This window comes from Phodopus roborovskii, unplaced genomic scaffold, assembly GCF_943737965.1.
Source record: "Phodopus roborovskii unplaced genomic scaffold, PHOROB, whole genome shotgun sequence".
NCBI lineage: Eukaryota > Metazoa > Chordata > Mammalia > Rodentia > Cricetidae > Phodopus > Phodopus roborovskii.
In genome coordinates, this window is record NW_026126460.1 from 19,907,809 (window position 1) to 19,925,215 (window position 17,407).

The 17,407-nt window shown below is 48.6% G+C and overlaps 1 protein-coding gene across 5 annotated transcripts in view; it reads right to left on the reverse strand.

Annotated features, from left to right (window-relative positions):
* The window catches only part of Tns1 (tensin 1), a 170,060-nt gene that overhangs the window by 72,606 nt on the left and 80,047 nt on the right, over positions 1 to 17,407 (reverse strand). For all 5 annotated transcript variants that reach the window (XM_051190448.1, XM_051190445.1, XM_051190444.1 and 2 more), the window contains 9 exons: positions 15,781 to 15,961; positions 13,230 to 13,280; positions 12,181 to 12,303; positions 11,766 to 11,830; positions 10,020 to 10,103; positions 6,126 to 6,238; positions 5,722 to 5,782; positions 5,542 to 5,617; positions 4,887 to 5,016 (listed from right to left, as the gene is read on the reverse strand). In XM_051190448.1, the coding sequence (XP_051046405.1) occupies positions 4,887 to 5,016; positions 5,542 to 5,617; positions 5,722 to 5,782; positions 6,126 to 6,238; positions 10,020 to 10,103; positions 11,766 to 11,830; positions 12,181 to 12,303; positions 13,230 to 13,280; positions 15,781 to 15,961 (884 nt within the window). The remainder of the gene's footprint in view (positions 1 to 4,886; positions 5,017 to 5,541; positions 5,618 to 5,721; positions 5,783 to 6,125; positions 6,239 to 10,019; positions 10,104 to 11,765; positions 11,831 to 12,180; positions 12,304 to 13,229; positions 13,281 to 15,780; positions 15,962 to 17,407) is intronic.

Consider the following 17,407-nt stretch of genomic DNA (forward strand, 5'->3'; position numbering starts at 1 on the left):
ATAGATGGTGGGGATCAAGCCCAGGGCTTCACAAGCACACTAGGCAAGCACACTGAGGCACACACTCAGCCAATCACACACTTGGAGCTGCAAGCTGCAGCCTTGCCAGAGCTCTACTTCCTAAGGTGAACACAAGCCTTTCAGTGTCTACTACAGTATTCCATCTTTAAGGCTCTAAATCAGTCACTAATTCTAAAAATCCCCCTTGCTTCACCACTATGAAGGTGAATTATTTGTCTCCCCACCCACCCCTCTTTCAATACAGGGTCAGGCTGGGTTTGAATTCAAAACCGTCCTGCCTCAGCATCCTGAGTTACAGACGTACTATACCTTACCCAGCCTCCTTTCTTCTTAAACCTGGGTAGGTTTTTATTTACTCCACTGATTCTCTCAGACACTGTGCTGGCTAGTTTTATGTCAACTTGACACAAGCTAGAGTCACTGGAGAAGGGGGAGCCTTAACTGAGAAAATGCCTCCATAAATCAGGCTGTACGCAAGCCTGTAGAGAATGTCCTTAATTAGTGATAGATGTAGTAAGGCCCACCACTGTGGGTGACACCACCCCTCCACAGGTAGTCCTGGGCCCCTTTAAGAAAGCAGGTCAAGCAAGCCATGGGGAGCAAGCCAGTAAGCAGCACTCCTCCATGGCCTCTGTATCAGCTCCCGCTTCCAAGTTCCTAGCCTGTTTGAGTTCCTGTCCTGACTTCCTTCCATGATGATAAGCCAAATAAACCTTTTCCTCCCCAGCTTGCTTTGGTCACGGTGTTTGACAATAGTAACCGTGACCCTAACTAGGACAGACCCTATGGCTAAGCTTCTATTTATGGATCTGTCAATTCTCAATGGTTCCCCATGGTTGCTCTTTATGTCACTTGGCAACAAGCCAAGGAGATTATAAGCAAATGTCCCACTTGTCCTTTGTGTAACCAAACTCCACTACCTGCAGGAAATAACCCAAAGGGTACTCAAAGAAATGAAATTTGGTAAATAGATGTGTTTCATTTTTACAGAGTTTGGAAAATTAAAAAATGTACACCATACCATAGATACATATTCAAGATTTCGATAGGCAATTTCTTTGAGTTCTGATTTTGTAATTACACATGTATTAGAAGTTATGACCACCATGGGGATGCTTGCACAAATTAAGACTGACAATGCTCCGGCATATGTCTCTAGTAAAATGAAAGTTTTTTTGCATATTACAACATAAAGCATTACAACATAAAGACCTAATCTCACTCTAAAAGATATGCTTAATAAACAGAAAGGGGTAATAAAGATCATTCCAGAGATAGATTGCACAATTTTTAAAAGCTAATAAGAAAGGAATAACAGATATAGAGAGACATTGTATAATAGAAAGAAAAAAAACTTGATGAATTAAATCAGCCTGTATACCTTAAAGATGTGTTGACATCAGAAATGGAAACAAGGCTATGTGTTACATTGGGAAAGAGGTTTTACTTTTATTTCCACAGGAGAAGAAAAACTATGGATACCATAAAAATTGATAAAAATTAGATTATAACAGGTAAGACCTCTTGATTTAAAAAGGTGATAGTTCATCAATCAGTGTGGCCATTCCATCTAAACTAACTTTTGACCAGATATAACCTGTCAAAAAGGAAACTCCTCAAAAGTTAGGGTTGGGGCAGGGTTTTGTGGGGTTTTTTTGTTTTGTTTTGTTTTGTTTTTTTGTTTGTTTGGTTTTTTGGTTTGTTTTGCTTTGTTTTGTTTTGTTTTTTTTCTTTCCAAGAGAATAAAGGCATCCAACTAAGTAATCTGAAGAATACTGGACAAATGAGACATCTGAAGAAAAAGGATGAATCATCCAGAGAAAATGTCCCAAGGAAAAGAGTAACTTGACCTAATGGTATATTACATTTCCAACAGGATAAAATTTCATAAATCTTCTCAACTATTTGCTTCTGCTGTTCTCTACAGACATATAAGACAAAGGGTTATTTTGTAGTCCCATTTCATTAAAAATTAAAGCTCAGCCAGGCGTTGGTGGCACAGGCCTTTAATCTCAGCACTCTGGAAGACACTCTGTGAGTTCAAGGCCAGCCTGGTCTACAGAGCTAGCTCCATGACAGGCTAAAAAGCAATACAGAGACACCCTGTCTTGAAAAACAAAAGCCAAAAACAAAAATTAAAGCTGGCTTTGGAGTTGGAGCATGGCTCTCTCCTTCTCTAAACCCAAGCATGCTTATTACAGGAAACTCAAAAATTTCTGTCTCATGTCAGGAGAGCCTGATGGTATGGGACATAAAAAAAATTAAGGAACTATTCTATTACCACAAATCTCATAATCTTTTGGTTTTATTTTAATCTCTTTAAAACTTTTTAAGGTATAAGTATTATCTTAAAATGTGTAGGATTAATATATATTTTTAAACTTTCTGTCATGATATTAATGGTCATAAAGAGTACTAAATAATTTTAGAAATAGGCTTCATCTAGATTACTGTACATGATTTCGGGTTTGAGTCTCTATCAGGTAATTAGGAATTAAGTTTGTGTACTCTCGATGTACTTAACAAATTGTGATCCTTTAACCTCTCCAAGATCTGCTTCATATGACATTTAAAATGGTTAAGTTTTCTGCAATGAACTGTGACCATTCCTAACAGTGACTTTCAAAGTCTCCAAAAGGATGATGGGACCCCACAACAACTATTCTACCTGGACTGTAGTAATGCCACTAAGCTGACAAACACCACCCAAAGATCAGCTTTGGACTACAAACTGCTCAGGACAATTGCAAGGTGGCTAGCTGAGATGGTCCAGCCAGGATTTCAGATAAGCCCTACACTTTCCCATTACATAGAGACTGGCAACAAATGATATATAGTTAGATCTCCCAGGAATTGACCATTATCTCAATTTTCTCAAAGTCCCCTAGAAACCATTGCCCCCAGACAACAGAAAGAAACCTAGAGTACATGATGCCCTCATTCCCAAGAGGTGGGGTCACTCAATGGGTTATGGATATTTGTCATTGTTTAGGGGGTTGGTTACAAGTTGTTATTGGTAATGGTCAAGAAAAAAGCTTAACAATGGAGATGAGATTCAGGAAATCTCACTCCAAAAAGAAAAGGCAGGGGAGGGGGGTATAGAAATAATAGGATAAAAGGGTAGATTATTAAATCTACTTTTAAACTACTAGTCTTAAATATTTTACACTGGTTTTTTGTTATATTGCATATATGTTCCTATTCTTGTTTAAGATATTTTTGTATATTGATACAAATTTAAGGTTATTTTTGTTAGAACATACTGTACATACATCTCTACTCTTGTTTAAGATAATTGTGCCGCACATTTAACAATATAAAGTGAATTTCTAGTCCTCAAAATTTATTCTTACAAACTACTTAGGATAATTAAAAATGCAGGTTAGTAGTTAGTCACCTATTACAATCAAACTTGTAGTTATGTTAGGTAAATCTTCAAGGTCAAAGATATATTTTAGAGAGACAGGTAGTCTTCAAACACTTCAGACACCTACAGAATATGGCATTTAAGATGTTTTAATTATAAGGCTTTTTATGACAATGGACACGTCTGCTCCTGGCAGCACCAATCTACTTCAGAGAAGATGATGGGCATCAAAGAAACTCCATGTGGAGTTTGCTTTCTTTGTGGCAAAAGTTAGCCACTGGGCAAGAAACTGCCCTTGCCTTGACTGCTGACAGTATGCTGTCCAAACCGGCCAAGCAGAACACAACAAGAAAGCTGCTGCCAAACTTTGCCAAGACAAACCAGAACAGTTCTTCAAAATTCCTGCTTCACAGAAAAGTCTGTCAGATATTGTAGGCCTGTAGGCCGAAGATGGATGCTCCAGTGTTACAGAGGGATCAGCTGTTTATATCATTCCTGTAGTTTTGGATATTGCTTGCTCTGCACTTCTTGTTTACACAGGTAATAGTATACCCTTCTCAGGTTTCTGATGGAATTGCAGACTAGATAGTTATAGTTTCAGAAAAGAAACTTATAAAAAAAAAAGGTATAAAGTGTATAAAGTTGAAAGATGTAAAAGGGTAGTTTTGGGTTGGTAATACAAGTTAGGATAGAAAGTGAATTAGGTTCAAAACTTTGGACTCACCAAGATAGGATTGACAATAGAATATTTTCTATGAATTCATCAAATGCAAATGAACTCAACGTTGTGAATGTAATTCTTATCATATACAGTTTTACTATGTTGGAGTTAAAACCTTCCCTTTTAATTTAGGCAGAAAGAGGAAATGTTGTGCGATATTTTGATCACATTCTGACAATAAAGTTCGCTTTGAATCAGAGGGTGAAGTTAGCTACTAGCTGACCAAAATTAATCATAGAGGTTTTGGAGGACTGAGGATGGATGGAGAGACAGGAAGTAATAAGACATGGCTTACATAGGATCTCAGTCTTTTTGAATGAAGGAACTGAAGAGATAGGAGGTCATTGGTCGTTTCTCCGCACTTCTCTGACCATTCAGGTTCTTACCCTCATATCTGACTCCCGAATTTTTATTGATAAAGAATTATTAGGTAAATACAATGCTTGCAGCATGCAAGAAGAAACCGGGATCCCTTTCCGTCTGTGTCTCCTCAAACCCTTCTTGACTTTGTCAGCTCCGCCTCCATCTCCCCTCAAGACTAATTAGAATCTGTCCTGAAACTCACAGCACCTCCCATGTCGCTCCCCCTGAACTCCTGGGCCACCCCAACCTCAGGCCTGTCATGGTCCTCCTTCAGTTTCCTCACACTGTCAAGAACCCCTGGGACTTGGCAAACCATGTGACTCAGAAAAGATGGCCCCTGCATCCACCGCTTCATCCCACACTGGGCTCCTCCCCTGCTACAAGAGCCCCACCCTGCCCCATCGGGGAACCCACCTTTGAAGGCCTCATCCAAGTCTTCCTTCCCAAAAACAACCCCCAAGTCATGGATGGCACAGGTGTGAAACTGCACTCGGAAGATGACATCTCGAGCCGGGCTTCGGAACTTCTTGTGGTAACACTTCAGCTATGTGGGAAGGGGGCAAAGAGTGAAAGGTTAGGTTGCAGGGCTCCTCCTAACTTGCTCTATTTAACTGAGCCCCAAGGCTCACAGCAAACTCAGGAGGGAGAGGTCACCCAATGCCAAACAAGATCGCAAAGTTCTTTGGGAAGCTTCTAGAGCAGAAGAGGAGGGGAACAGACTGGAGTTGTGGGGAATGTCCTCCCAGATGCTCCTGCACACAGGTGGGTATGGAAAGGGAAACATGACCTTAAACTACAGCAAGCCAGTCTGAGTTTAGAATTGGGAGTGTCTTGTCACCAGTCCAGAGCTAGAAGGTCACACTGAGTGGCAGTTCCCTGAAGCTGCCCCAAAGCAAAAGAAGCTAGGAAAAGAATGCCCACTCCAAGGGAGGAAGGTGTGAGCCTGGCGAGCTTACGGAAACAGTTCCAAACTCAATAGCTCCCCGGAGCAGCTGCACGTCCCATGTCCCCAAGGCGGTGTGGGAGCAGAACCAAAGAAGGGACACTTGAGGAGGAGGGTGGAGCTCACCAAGATGTCTCCCTTCAGGAGCAGCCCTGGTTCAATGGTGATACAGATGCTGGCCTGGCTGTCTCCGGGGATGTTGCTGAGAGAGAGAGAGGCGATGAGGAAGAGTGTTGCGAGAAAACAGGCTCCCTTCTCCCTTCTCCCTTCCACCCACCCCTGTCCTCACTCACACAGACTACTTACTAAATGCCAGATGTGTACACGGGTTGCATAGCTTGGTAGATGCGGAGAAACGGTCGGCACCCTGTCAGAGAGGAGAAAGTGTGAGCGAAGAAGCAGAAATGGTTGGAGAGATGAGGGACCTAGGGAGGGGAAAGGAGGAAAAGAGGAAGAGAGAAAGAAGGAAGCCAGAATGGGAAGAAAGACGAACTTCATTTCTGAGGCTGTTTAAGTAGACAAAAGCTGCCTCCCCCACTGTCTTCTGCCCCAGGCATGGCCCGGCATCAACCCCATGTCGAAGAGGAATAGGTTGGGGCTCGGCTGAGGGTCCCACACGAGCCTAAATGACACCACAGCATAGCAATGGCTTACTACCCAAGGCCACCAAGGGGGAAATGAAGGCTGGAAGGAGGGGGTGGGACAGGTACCTCCTTTAGACTCAAAGTTGGGGATGCCGTGCATGATCACGTGGTGCAGAAACAGGGGCTTGTTGTTCATTTTGATGGAGCCAGAGAGCAGGCCGCTGAAGTAGTGCACATACCTGGACAGGGACAGGGTAGCATCAGGGAAGGGCCCGGGGAGTCATCTATCCACACACACACCCAGCCACACACCCAGTCACCCACCCGGCCACCATCCATTCACTCACCCACTCACCTACCCATCCTCATTATTTGTCTATCCTGTCCATTCACTCTCTCTTCAAGAACACCACCTAGGCTTCCATCTACCCTCACCCCCATGGAACATGCATCCATCCAGGCCACACAGCAGCTGAGTTTTCCCAGCCAGTGCAGGCCTCCAGACTTGCTCCAAGAAGCAAAGAACATAAACCCGAAAAATTACAGAGCCTAGAGCCCACTTGGTGTTCTCTGGCGCCCCCTGGTGGTGAATATGAGCATCTCTTGTCTTCCTCACTCCCAACCCAGACATCACACCATCATCCCTGGCAGGGACAACTTAGCAGCTTACAACTGCACAAAGAAGCTGCCCAACCAAACACCCCTAACAGTCTGACTGGGCCAAACCCAGCTAATGACTATTCTCACTACAAACTTGCATTAGGCCCTGGTTCTTCCACACACACACCCAGCCACACAGCAAACAGCAAACGCTTAATAATTACAGTGCTGATTTCATTTTCAGCCTGAGTGTATGGAAGTTTCTATATTAACTTCTTTACTCAGGATCTGAGATAATTAACTTCCAAAAAGCATCCTGTCTCTAGGTTGGCTTGTAGTTGGATCTTTAATTTGTTTCTTTGGGGATTTTGTTTTGTTTCTGGTGTGTGTGTGTGTGTGTGTGTGTGTGTGTGTGTGTGTGTGTGTGTCCTGCATGCTAAGTGCTCAACACACCAAGCTACATCACCAGTCCCCAACAACCTCCAGTTCTTTTAATAAAGATCTTGTGGGTAAAATGTAAGGACTGAGCCATATCCTTTCTTTTTAAACATAGAGGGAAAACCAGGTCCAAAAACAGTTCTGACCCAAAGCAAAATCATACAAAGCAGGGGATGGGAGAGAGACAGAGAGAAGCCTGGGCCCCAAAGCATCTCCTGAACCACAAATCAGTCCTCTGGTGCTGATTGGTTGTCGTTTCCTCCTTTCTGATTCGCTAGAGAAGCTGGTTGAATGAGACAAACCAATCAAATGTACTCTGGAACTCCACAAGAACCAGTAGTCCCACAGGAGGGTAAGACTTCAATCATGACACCAGGACCACACCTCCCCCCATCTCTTGGCCTCTTGGCCCTCCTCCAGGCCCAGTCCCTGAGCCTGGGTGGGGCCATTTCAGCCTCCCCTAGCAAGATAATCTGATGGGCATTGCCAGCTCCTATTCAGGGCCCAGCCCAGCCCCCCTGGCCCGTTACTCAAACCGGAAACCTGGAATGGCAGGTTCCCATCAGATCTCCTGACCAAGCCAACAGGATGTGTCTGTGTTCTGGGGACAATGAGTCCGAGGGCGGTGACAATGAATGGCTAAGCTACAGGCAAAGCCCCTCCTGCTCATTCCTTGCTCTTCCCTCTCCAACTGCCAGGCTCCCTGTAAGCAACACTAACAAGAAAGCAGAGGGAAAGTGGCAGGGAATGTTCCGGAAACCAACAGCTGCACTTTCTCATGTGTGTAGAGAGTATGGCCTGCCCCCACCCAACAAATGCAGTGGCCCATGGGAGCCGTGGGCAGACACTGATAACACAAGCAGACAAATTCACATGACAACTGCATGGCATGGAGGCATGTGAGGAATCCCTTGGACTTTTTCTCTTTCTGACTAGGGGAGCCCAGGTCTCCACTGCTGAGCATCACAGTAACTATTCAGCTCTCCTTCTCCAAGTCACAGTGGGACAGAGTAACAGTCCACATTCCTATTAGAAAGCATACTGAAACCTTCAGAGTCAAAGGTGAAGGAGGCTGTGTTGTCATGTGTTCATGCCAGAAACCCCAGGAGCTAGTGCATGGCCTGCAATATTTCAGCCTGTGGAAGAGCCTCGGACCAGTGCTGATGGCTTCTAAGAGGCTGGCAGGCTGCAAAGTGCTGGGCTCCTGGGTACCTGGTAAGTACTGGTGTGCTTTTGTCTGGGCTTCCAACTACAAAAGCAGTATCTGTCCCCAGCAGTGACTGCAGATCCTATCCAGAGAAGCAAGGTGGGGATGTGGGTATGTGGTGGGGATCCTCAATGTGAAGAGACAGGGAGGGCCCTTGGAATCTGCAGCTAAGCTCCCAGGAGCTACAGAAGCCAAGGCGGCCTTCAGTCTCCAGCTTTCCTGCCTGCTATGCCTAGAACTCTATCCTTGGCTTGCCCCTCCCCCACCCCCCCTTCTCACTCAGACCTTTCCCCTGTCAGGTGTCACTCTGAACCAGCCCCATGCCCAGCCACCACTCTAGTGGCAATGGTTTGAACTTCCTTCAAAAACACCTGTTAGCAAATGCAGCAATCTTCTGTTTGCAAGCATGCAATTGCTCATAGGAAGCTTGTCGGCACATGCCCTTGTGTGACAGATTTAGTGCCCTGTCCTTGGTGTGGGAATGGGGCTAAGCCAGCACAGATGGGGAGCAGGCTTCTTGCTCCCTAGGTCTCCAGCAGAGGCTAGGGCTCCCATGACTGTAGCCTCCCCATGACCAGATGACCTTGATATGGCCCTTGACCTCCCTCCCCTCTGTGGATCAAACATCATCGAATCAGGTGTCATCCATGGGCAGACCCCCTGCAAGGCAGCAGGCAGCACTTCCAGACACCACCTAACCCCAGGTTCCCAGCCCGGCACCTATATTCCAGCTCAGCCAGCACGCACTGTGGCCCCCAGCCCTGTCCCCACCCTGACCCCAGGCTTCTCATCTGTAAAAAAAAGGGTGCCCTGTTCATCATCACTGTTCCAGTTAGGCCTTCAAAATCACCTGCCCCACCCCAGAGACTCCAGGCTGTCTCCATGGGGAAAAAAAAAAAAAAGCCAGTTCTCTGCGTCACTGAATGCTGAAGCAAACCCCTACCCTGGGTCTTCCTCTCTTGCCTCTCTTCTCTCTTCTTTTCTCTTTGTCCTCCTCTATTCCATCTCTTCTGACCCCTTTCTCTCTTCCCTGTCTCTACTCTATCCCCTCTCTCTGTCCTGTTTCTGTCTCTCTGTATCCTGTCTCTGCCTCTGCCTCTCTGTCCCCTCTTCACACTTCCTATCCAGCATTGTCTCTTCTGGATGGTCATTTGTTTGATGCCTATCACTCTCAACAGACCCACAACTCCCTCAGGCCAGGGGAGGCGGGGACCCACAACCTCCTCAGGCAGGGGGGGGGGGTGACTCTGCTCTGTTAGCCTGGATGTCCCAGAATCCACAGCTACAGCAGAATTCCTCAACTTTGATGATGAATGACTCCATCCAGTCCTGCTTCCTGTCTAAGCTATCATTATACACTCCAGTGAGAACATGTGGCTGAGCCCTTAGCAAAATACTATAAACTCTCCCAATAGAAGGTGCTCCCTTATAATGCTATCTATGACTTCCAAGGACAGGCATTAGGGACATCAGTGTCATGTGCGCTCATCCACACACTGAGGTGACCCTGCCTCCAGGGCCAAGGACAGCATGTGTCTTCTTACATAGGTATCTGCTTCTCCATGGTCTTGTCACAACACACTGTCTTCTGCTAGCGGCCTCAGAAGCCAACTGACACCCCAACCTGTGGGCACTTACCACGGCCAAACCACTACGGTCTTAATGCCTGTGCTTGGTATACCCTCAGTTAAGCAGATGCCCATCCCCTGGGAGTGCACAAGGCCAGCGTCCACCACAGGCAGTGCACACAACGGGCCCGGAGGCCAGACACTCACCTCCTCTGGGATGGCTGGCCAATGGGCACAATCTTATCCTCATAGAATCTCTTCATTGCAAACCGGTCCAGAGCCTGGTCAGCACTATGGGGAGACATAGATGATCAAAGAAGCCCACTCCCACACTGAGAGCCCCTTGTCCCCTCACTCAGGTTCCCCTAGGCTTACACAGCCCCCCTGACAACCCTGGTTGCCGTGGAAGGACAAATCCCTCCTCCAACCATGCTGCACTGAGAAGTCTTCAGAGCATGATCAATGTGATAGTTTGAATGTAATTGGCCCCCATAAGCTCATAGGGAGTGGCGCTGTTAGGAGGTGTGGCCTAGTTGAAGTGGGTGTGGCTTTGTTGGAGGAAGTGTGCCACTGTGGGGGTAGGCTTTGAGGTCTCCTATGCTCAAGCCATGCTCAGTGTCTCAGTTCACTTCCTGTTGCCTGTGGATCAAAGATACAGAACCCTCAGCTCCTTCTCCAGCACCATGTCTTCCTGCACTCCACCATGTCTCACCGTGATGATAATGGACTGAACCTCTGAACTGTAAGCCACCCCAATTAAATGTTTTCCTTTATAAGAGTTGCGTGGTCATGGTGTCTCTTCACAGCAATAGAAACCTTAACCAAGACACTCAAGCATTCCCAGTCCATATGGTGCAGCATTCAGCCAGGGCCTCTACAGCCAAGCCTCTTGGGCACCCATCTCTAACTACTACTAATTGCTCCTGAGACATAATCCTTTCCATAAAACTCATTCCCCTCATCAAATGAGGCTTAAAGGAGATTAGATGAGGTGACACCCATTAAGAGCTTGGCAGCCACAGTGCCCATTCAGCAGACCCAAGGCTGGGCTGGTTTCTGATACCCTGCATACATTACACCACCTGTCCTCTGAGCATGGAAAGAACACCCTGGTGCTCCAATAACTTCCCATCATGCCTACAGTAAATTCAAAGTCCTCATGAAGGCCAGCAAGGCCATTGTTCTGTTACCCTGTCTACCCCACGCCTTTTGTGTCTATACTCACCAGCCCCTTTGTTCAGACCCACAGCTCCCCTCCATGACCTACAGAAATCCTCTAGGTCTCTACAGCCACAGGTCCCCCTGCCCGCATGCCCCCATCCCTTCTGGTCTCTGTACTCTCATAGTCACAATCATGAATGCTGCTGACAAACTCGTTCAGTATTTAAAACCCTCAGGGCAGGACTTGGGCTGTGCCCTCTGTATCTTGCCAAGAACTACTGTCATATAGCCCTGGACATAGAAACCTCTGGGCAGCTATGCTGGATGAAGGAGCCTTTGGTATCTGTGCTGAGCCGAGTCAGGATGGGATCTGCCCACTGGCTGGTTCCCGTTCTTTCTCCCAAACACTGGGGCAAAAAGAAAACCCTGCCTGCTTGACATAACTTCCAGATTGAGCCCTGGGTCCAGTTCTGATGCAACCTTTTGCTGGCTTCCTCCTGGCTCATGCAGGGAACCAGAAGACAACTGAGGAAGGATGCATGGCCCCCAAGGCTGCAGGGCGGGTGTCTCCCACACATGGGAAGGCTCTCCTCCCTGCTGCCAGCTGTTTTCATCCTGCCTCCGGGCAGGGGTGTTTTCTCTAGCTCTGGGGGCTCCCGTACCTCTTATCCCTCCTGCTCCTCTATCTGACGGCACTTCCTGGCTCTAAGAAGGCTTGTGGGTAGAAGACGGGTGTCCCCAAATCAATGCCCAGAAGACAGAATCTGATGTAGAAGATAGCTGGCCTCTCACCTGGCTGAAATGTTGCTATAGTGCATATATGCTGCGATGACAACCCCAATCCTGCCTCGGTTTCCCTGAAAGAGGCAAAAGGCAATCATTTTCAAACCAGGTCTACCGTCCAAAGTCCATCCAGAAGCCGAGGGGCCAAGGGTGGGAGAGAAGAGTGAAGTTCTGGAGAAAGAAGTACACTAGGGAGGGAGGCCGGAGGGGAGACGTCAGAAAAGCCAGCCCACCCTCCACTGCTAGAAATATAAACGGCTGCCCTGCCCCCATTTCTTGGAGGTGTACTCTTGGACAGAATCTATAATGTTCTAGAATGGAAACCACAAACAGGTAGGTAGGTGAGTACCCAGGCAGATGTGTACACACACATGTACACGTACACACACACAGGTATGCACACATGTGCAGCCCATGCTCTGACCTTGTTATGCAGAACAACAACATTGTGGGGGTCTGCATTGAGCCAGGTGTCCATGGCCTTGCAGACACTGCATATCTTCTCCAGGGCCGGTGTGTGCAGATCAGGCCAGCCAAATTCCAGGACCTGTGGTTGAGACGTACGTGAGACAAGGAAAGCCCTGGGACTCCATCAAGTCAGCCGGCCCAGCACGGAAGCAGTCACCAGCACCCAGGCCTCTGCTCAAATCCTGCTCACTAGTCCTGCTGACAGGCAAGGCTCAGAGAGCAGAGGCCATGACCCGAGACCCAGGCTCACAGTAGGGTCTTAGGCAAGCCGTGCCCCTCTACCAGAGCTATTGTCCTCATGGATGTGAGCCAACGTATACAATGTGACACTGATCTCAGAGCTTCTAGAGAGGCATGAGCCTAGCCCTCCAGGTCCCCTCCAAGGCCCATTTAAGGCCGATTCAGATGACAGAGGAAGGGTCCCCTGGTGCTCAGACCTCCCTGGATTACAGACTGCCCATTTTCAGGCCTCTGAGAGAAGTTTGGAGTGTGCAGTGGCCTTCAGCCCTCAAGCCCTGGAGGCCTCCCCAAGCCTTCTCTAACTTCACAAAACACTAAATAAAAAGAGTCACTATTTGGCTGGATCCACAGAACATGCCTAAGCCAGCTGTCCACTTTCAGAGACATGGTCTGAGGCCCAGAGAAGTCTGTCACCTGCCTGAGGTCCCACACTGGCAGGTACCAGAATCTAGGATGAGAGCCAAGTTCCCCTGCAAAGTCTCTAACAATCCATTTAGCAAGCAGAGTAAACCCTGGGGTAGGAGCCTGTATAGAAAAGACACAGCCACGGCCCCACTCCCAGAAACCATGTGGATTTCTTCTCCAGGGGCAGATGAGGCCAGAAGCCACTTTGTGAAATTTTAGTAGTTGGTACTGGAGTCCATTTGGCAGGTCTGAGATGCCTTTGAACTTGGAACTGTCAAAGGGGGAGGAAATGTATTCTCCTCTCTCCTGCTATCCTAGGCTAGGCCAGACCAAGACATCCTAAAACAGCCACAGACTCACCTTAGCATGGAGTTTCGTGATGTCAGGCCTCTGCTCAGAGAGGTTGAATAGCTAGAAAGAGACAAAGGAAGCGTGAGGGGGAGGGAGGGGGAAGGAGTTGTCTCCACTCGTCAGGAGCCTGGCCACCCGCAAGCCATGAGCTCTGGGGCTCCTACACCTGCTGCCACTCTCGCCTAACGGGAATTTTCCCACCATGAACACATGCTCGCCAACAGAATCAGCGATGAGTTCTCAGAAAAGGTGGAGGCTACCACATTCAGCCAGGCCCCTTGCAAGGGAAAATCCTAGACTGGGGGTGAGAAGGGATAGAGTCCAGCCCGCTGGTACTGAGTGACAGTGGGTAGCCACCTCTGGCTTTAGGACCTAATCTATTGACAACACTACTTCTCTGTCTTGCAGTCTCCTTCTACCATAAGGTACGAGGCATCCTCGTGGGCCCCCTCAAACACATGAAGCCCTACTCATACCCCACAGCCTGCCCTGTCTCCCATGACCCTTGATCCCTGAAGGGCTGTGCAGAATTGCCTGCCTCTATCTTGCCACCACAAATCTGACAGTCGCTATGTCATCTCCTAGGAGGAGAGGGGACAGACCCTAGAATGTGCAGAAGGGAGGGGGGCTTGACAGAACACAGACATCCTAGAGCTCTGTATTCCTGGAGCCAGAGAACTCCAGATACTCCAAGTCCCATTAAGGAACACACTTAACGACATTAACAATGTCACAGAGCTGACTTCATAACTAATGGCCATACATTCAGCTATCACAGAGCCAGAATGAGAAGCCAGGACTTTCTGTTATTCAAAGCCAGGCATTCACAGAGCTCAGTACAAATGATGGATGGGTTGTTGGGGAGGCCTTCAAAGTGCACGTCCACTCAGAGTTTCAGGATCTGGGACCTTTGCACGTAGTCAAGGATCCTGCTAGGAGATATTCTTGGATTCAGGCTGACCCTAAGACCAACAACCGATGTCCTCAGAACCAGAGGAGAGGCAGGCAGAGAAGGCCATGTGGAGGTGGAGGCAGAGAATGGAACAATGTGGCCACAAGCCAGGGAATGCCTGGGAGTGCTGGGAGCGGCCAGGAGTGGGGAAAAGGCGAGGAAGGCGGTTTTCTCCAGTATTCAAAGGAGCATGGCCTCACTGTCAACCAGATGCGGGGCCTCCAGAACACATTCCTGTCGTTTTAAGCCAAATAGTGTGTGGCCATTTGTTCCAGCAACCTCAGTCCCCTTGTGCAACCTCCTCAGCCCGGCTCTGCTAAACATGGCAAGCAGCACCCAGGGACTCAGGGCCAGCAGTCCAGCCCCACATACCTCCCTAGAACATGGGCCTGAGCCTCCCTCCAGGAATGGTCACCCTCCTGCTGTAGAGGGTATGTCTGCCACCCACCTCCCTGACATCTGGTGACTCTAACCAACCACAGGTACCCCAAATCTGCACATGGCCAAGTCTACTCCAGGGTTTCTACCCAGAGCAGCTCCATCAGCCAGACCTCAGCTCTCTCTAGGGCCTGATCTGAAGGTGAAGAGGTTATCAGATGGCCTGGCTTGTAGTGCAGGCTCAGCACCATGGAACTGTGTCTTTATCTCTTCACACATTCTCACCCCCCCCACCCACACTCACACACACACTCACAGGTACTCACACATTCTCTCACACACACTCACTCATGGGTACTCACATTCTCACCATCACACACACTCACACGCACACTCACAGGCACTCACACATTCTCACCCCCCCACACACATTCACACATGCACTCACATTCTCACCATCACACACACTCACAGGCACACTCACAGGCACACTCACAGGCACTCACACATTCTCACCCCCATACACACATTCACACATGCACTCACAGGTACTCACACATACACTCACACACACATTCACACATGCACTCACAGGCACTCATACATTCTCATTCACACACACACACACACACGGGTACTCACACATTCTCACACACACACACTCACACACACTCACACATGCACCCAGGGTACTCACACATTCTCACCCTCACACACACACACTCACACACACTCACACATGCACCCAGGGTACTCACACATTCTCACCCTCACACACACACACACACACTCACACTCACACATGCACCCAGGGTACTCACACATTCTCACCCTCACACACACACACACTCACACATGCACTCAGGGTACTCACACATTCTCACCCTCACACACACACACACACACATGCACTCAGGGTACTCACACATTCTCACACACACACACTCACACACACTCACACATGCACCCAGGGTACTCACACATTCTCACCCTCACACACACACTCACAGGTACTCACACATCCTCACGCCCCACACACACTTGGTTCCAGATGCTACCCTCAAGTGCACATGCTCTCCTGAGAATCAGCTCTCTCTGAGATAACATGAAGACCTGGGCCTTGCAAGACGCCCAGGGTGCCCAAGGGAAGGGGTGCTGGCATGGGGAGTGGGCAGAGGCTCTCAGTGTGAAGGTGCTGAGCAAGAGCAGGGGTGAGGGAGGCCCACCCACCAGGTAGTTGCCCCCATGTTTGGACTTCAGCATCTGGGCCACTTGACGGAGGTTGCTGCGGAAGTTCTCCTCGTTGGCTGTGCTGGGGAAGGACACGGCGATGATGCGCTCGGTGACATACACCAGGTCCAGCTCACAACTGTCCTCCATGGCCCGGCTCACACTCATGTTTCTAGAGAGACTGAGTAGAAGACAGGTCCACGTCAGAACCCAACCCTGCCTCTAATGCACTATGGAAGTTTATCTTTCTTTAAGGTTTATTTATTTATTATGTATATAGTATTCTATCTGCATGTATGCATCTGTAATGCATGCCAGAACAGGGCACTAGAACACATTTAGATAGTATGAGCCATCGTGTGATTGCTGGGACTTGAACTCAGAACCTCCGAAAGAGCAGCCAGTGCTCTTTACCTCTGAGCCATCTCTCCAGCCCCCTATGGAAGTTTCTAAAAGGATCCAGGACGGAAACAGTGACTGGGAACGATGTTCCCAGGATCCTGGAACAGAGCCCTGGCCACCTCCGTGCACTCAAACTGAGAAGACAGGAGGCCTCCCTGGGGAAGGGGGCAGCCCAGGTGATAAGCTCACATGGGCAGGCTCAAGCTGAGCCAGAGGCCAGGCACATTCCAGTCTCCCTCCCTAAGGCAGACTGACCCATGCACTCTGTCCGCAGCTCTCCCTTCACAGATCATTCTTGGCCCAGGGCCCCCTCATTCCTAAAAGCCAGAGACGTGAGAGGGTGCTGGGTGTTTGCTGCAATGGTTTTAGGGGTCCTAGAAGCAATAGGGAACCCCTGAACACAAGGCGAGGGACGCATGGAACCCACATAAAGCATGGAGCTTTATGCCATCTGCTTTCCTACTAGAGGAAGGGTCCATGTTGCCTACTGGGGTACCTCCTTCCCATCCTCCTTCCCATGTAACCTATTACCACAGTCTCCCCTGCCAACCAAGGTGGGCAACATTTCTTATTTCGCTAACATTCACTATACTGTAACAGTATGACACTGAGGTTGCAGTGGGTTAAAAGCAGCAGATCTTCTGGCCTTGGTGACAAAAAGCCCCAGGACATCAAGGAGCCTCGAAATGACATGGGCCCAGACGTCTGGATGTGTGCGGGCATTTCAGAAGCCAGTTAGAATTGGACCTGAATCCCAGTCGCCCCTCGTGCCTATTGTATCCCAGCAGCCAATGGATAGAGCTCTGACTACTACCCAGGGGCCAGATGCATCTGCACACTTACCCCAAATGTTGATACAGGGTAACCTGAGAACCCTTCACTCCTATAGTCCTTTGGTCCTGGCTCTAAAGAAGGGACTGCATCCGCCTCAGAAAAACTCATAAACCTAGCCCATTTCTTTCTAGCCTTTCCCTCTGACAGGCCTGAGTCAGAGGTGGCCATCTTGGGGTACTGGACAGGAGCTAATTATCAGCCAGCTCCTCTATCAGGCTGGCTCCCAGGAAGAACACAAAAGCTGAACAGTGCCACCAGCTGGACAAGATTGGCATCACTGCTCTAAGTGTGCCAAGCAGTGAAAGGATTGGGGAGGGGGTGGTCCACAAAGGGCCACCTTGGGCTACAGGAGCTCTAGACAGAAACCAGGGAGCCTCAGAGAGGCGGGGTG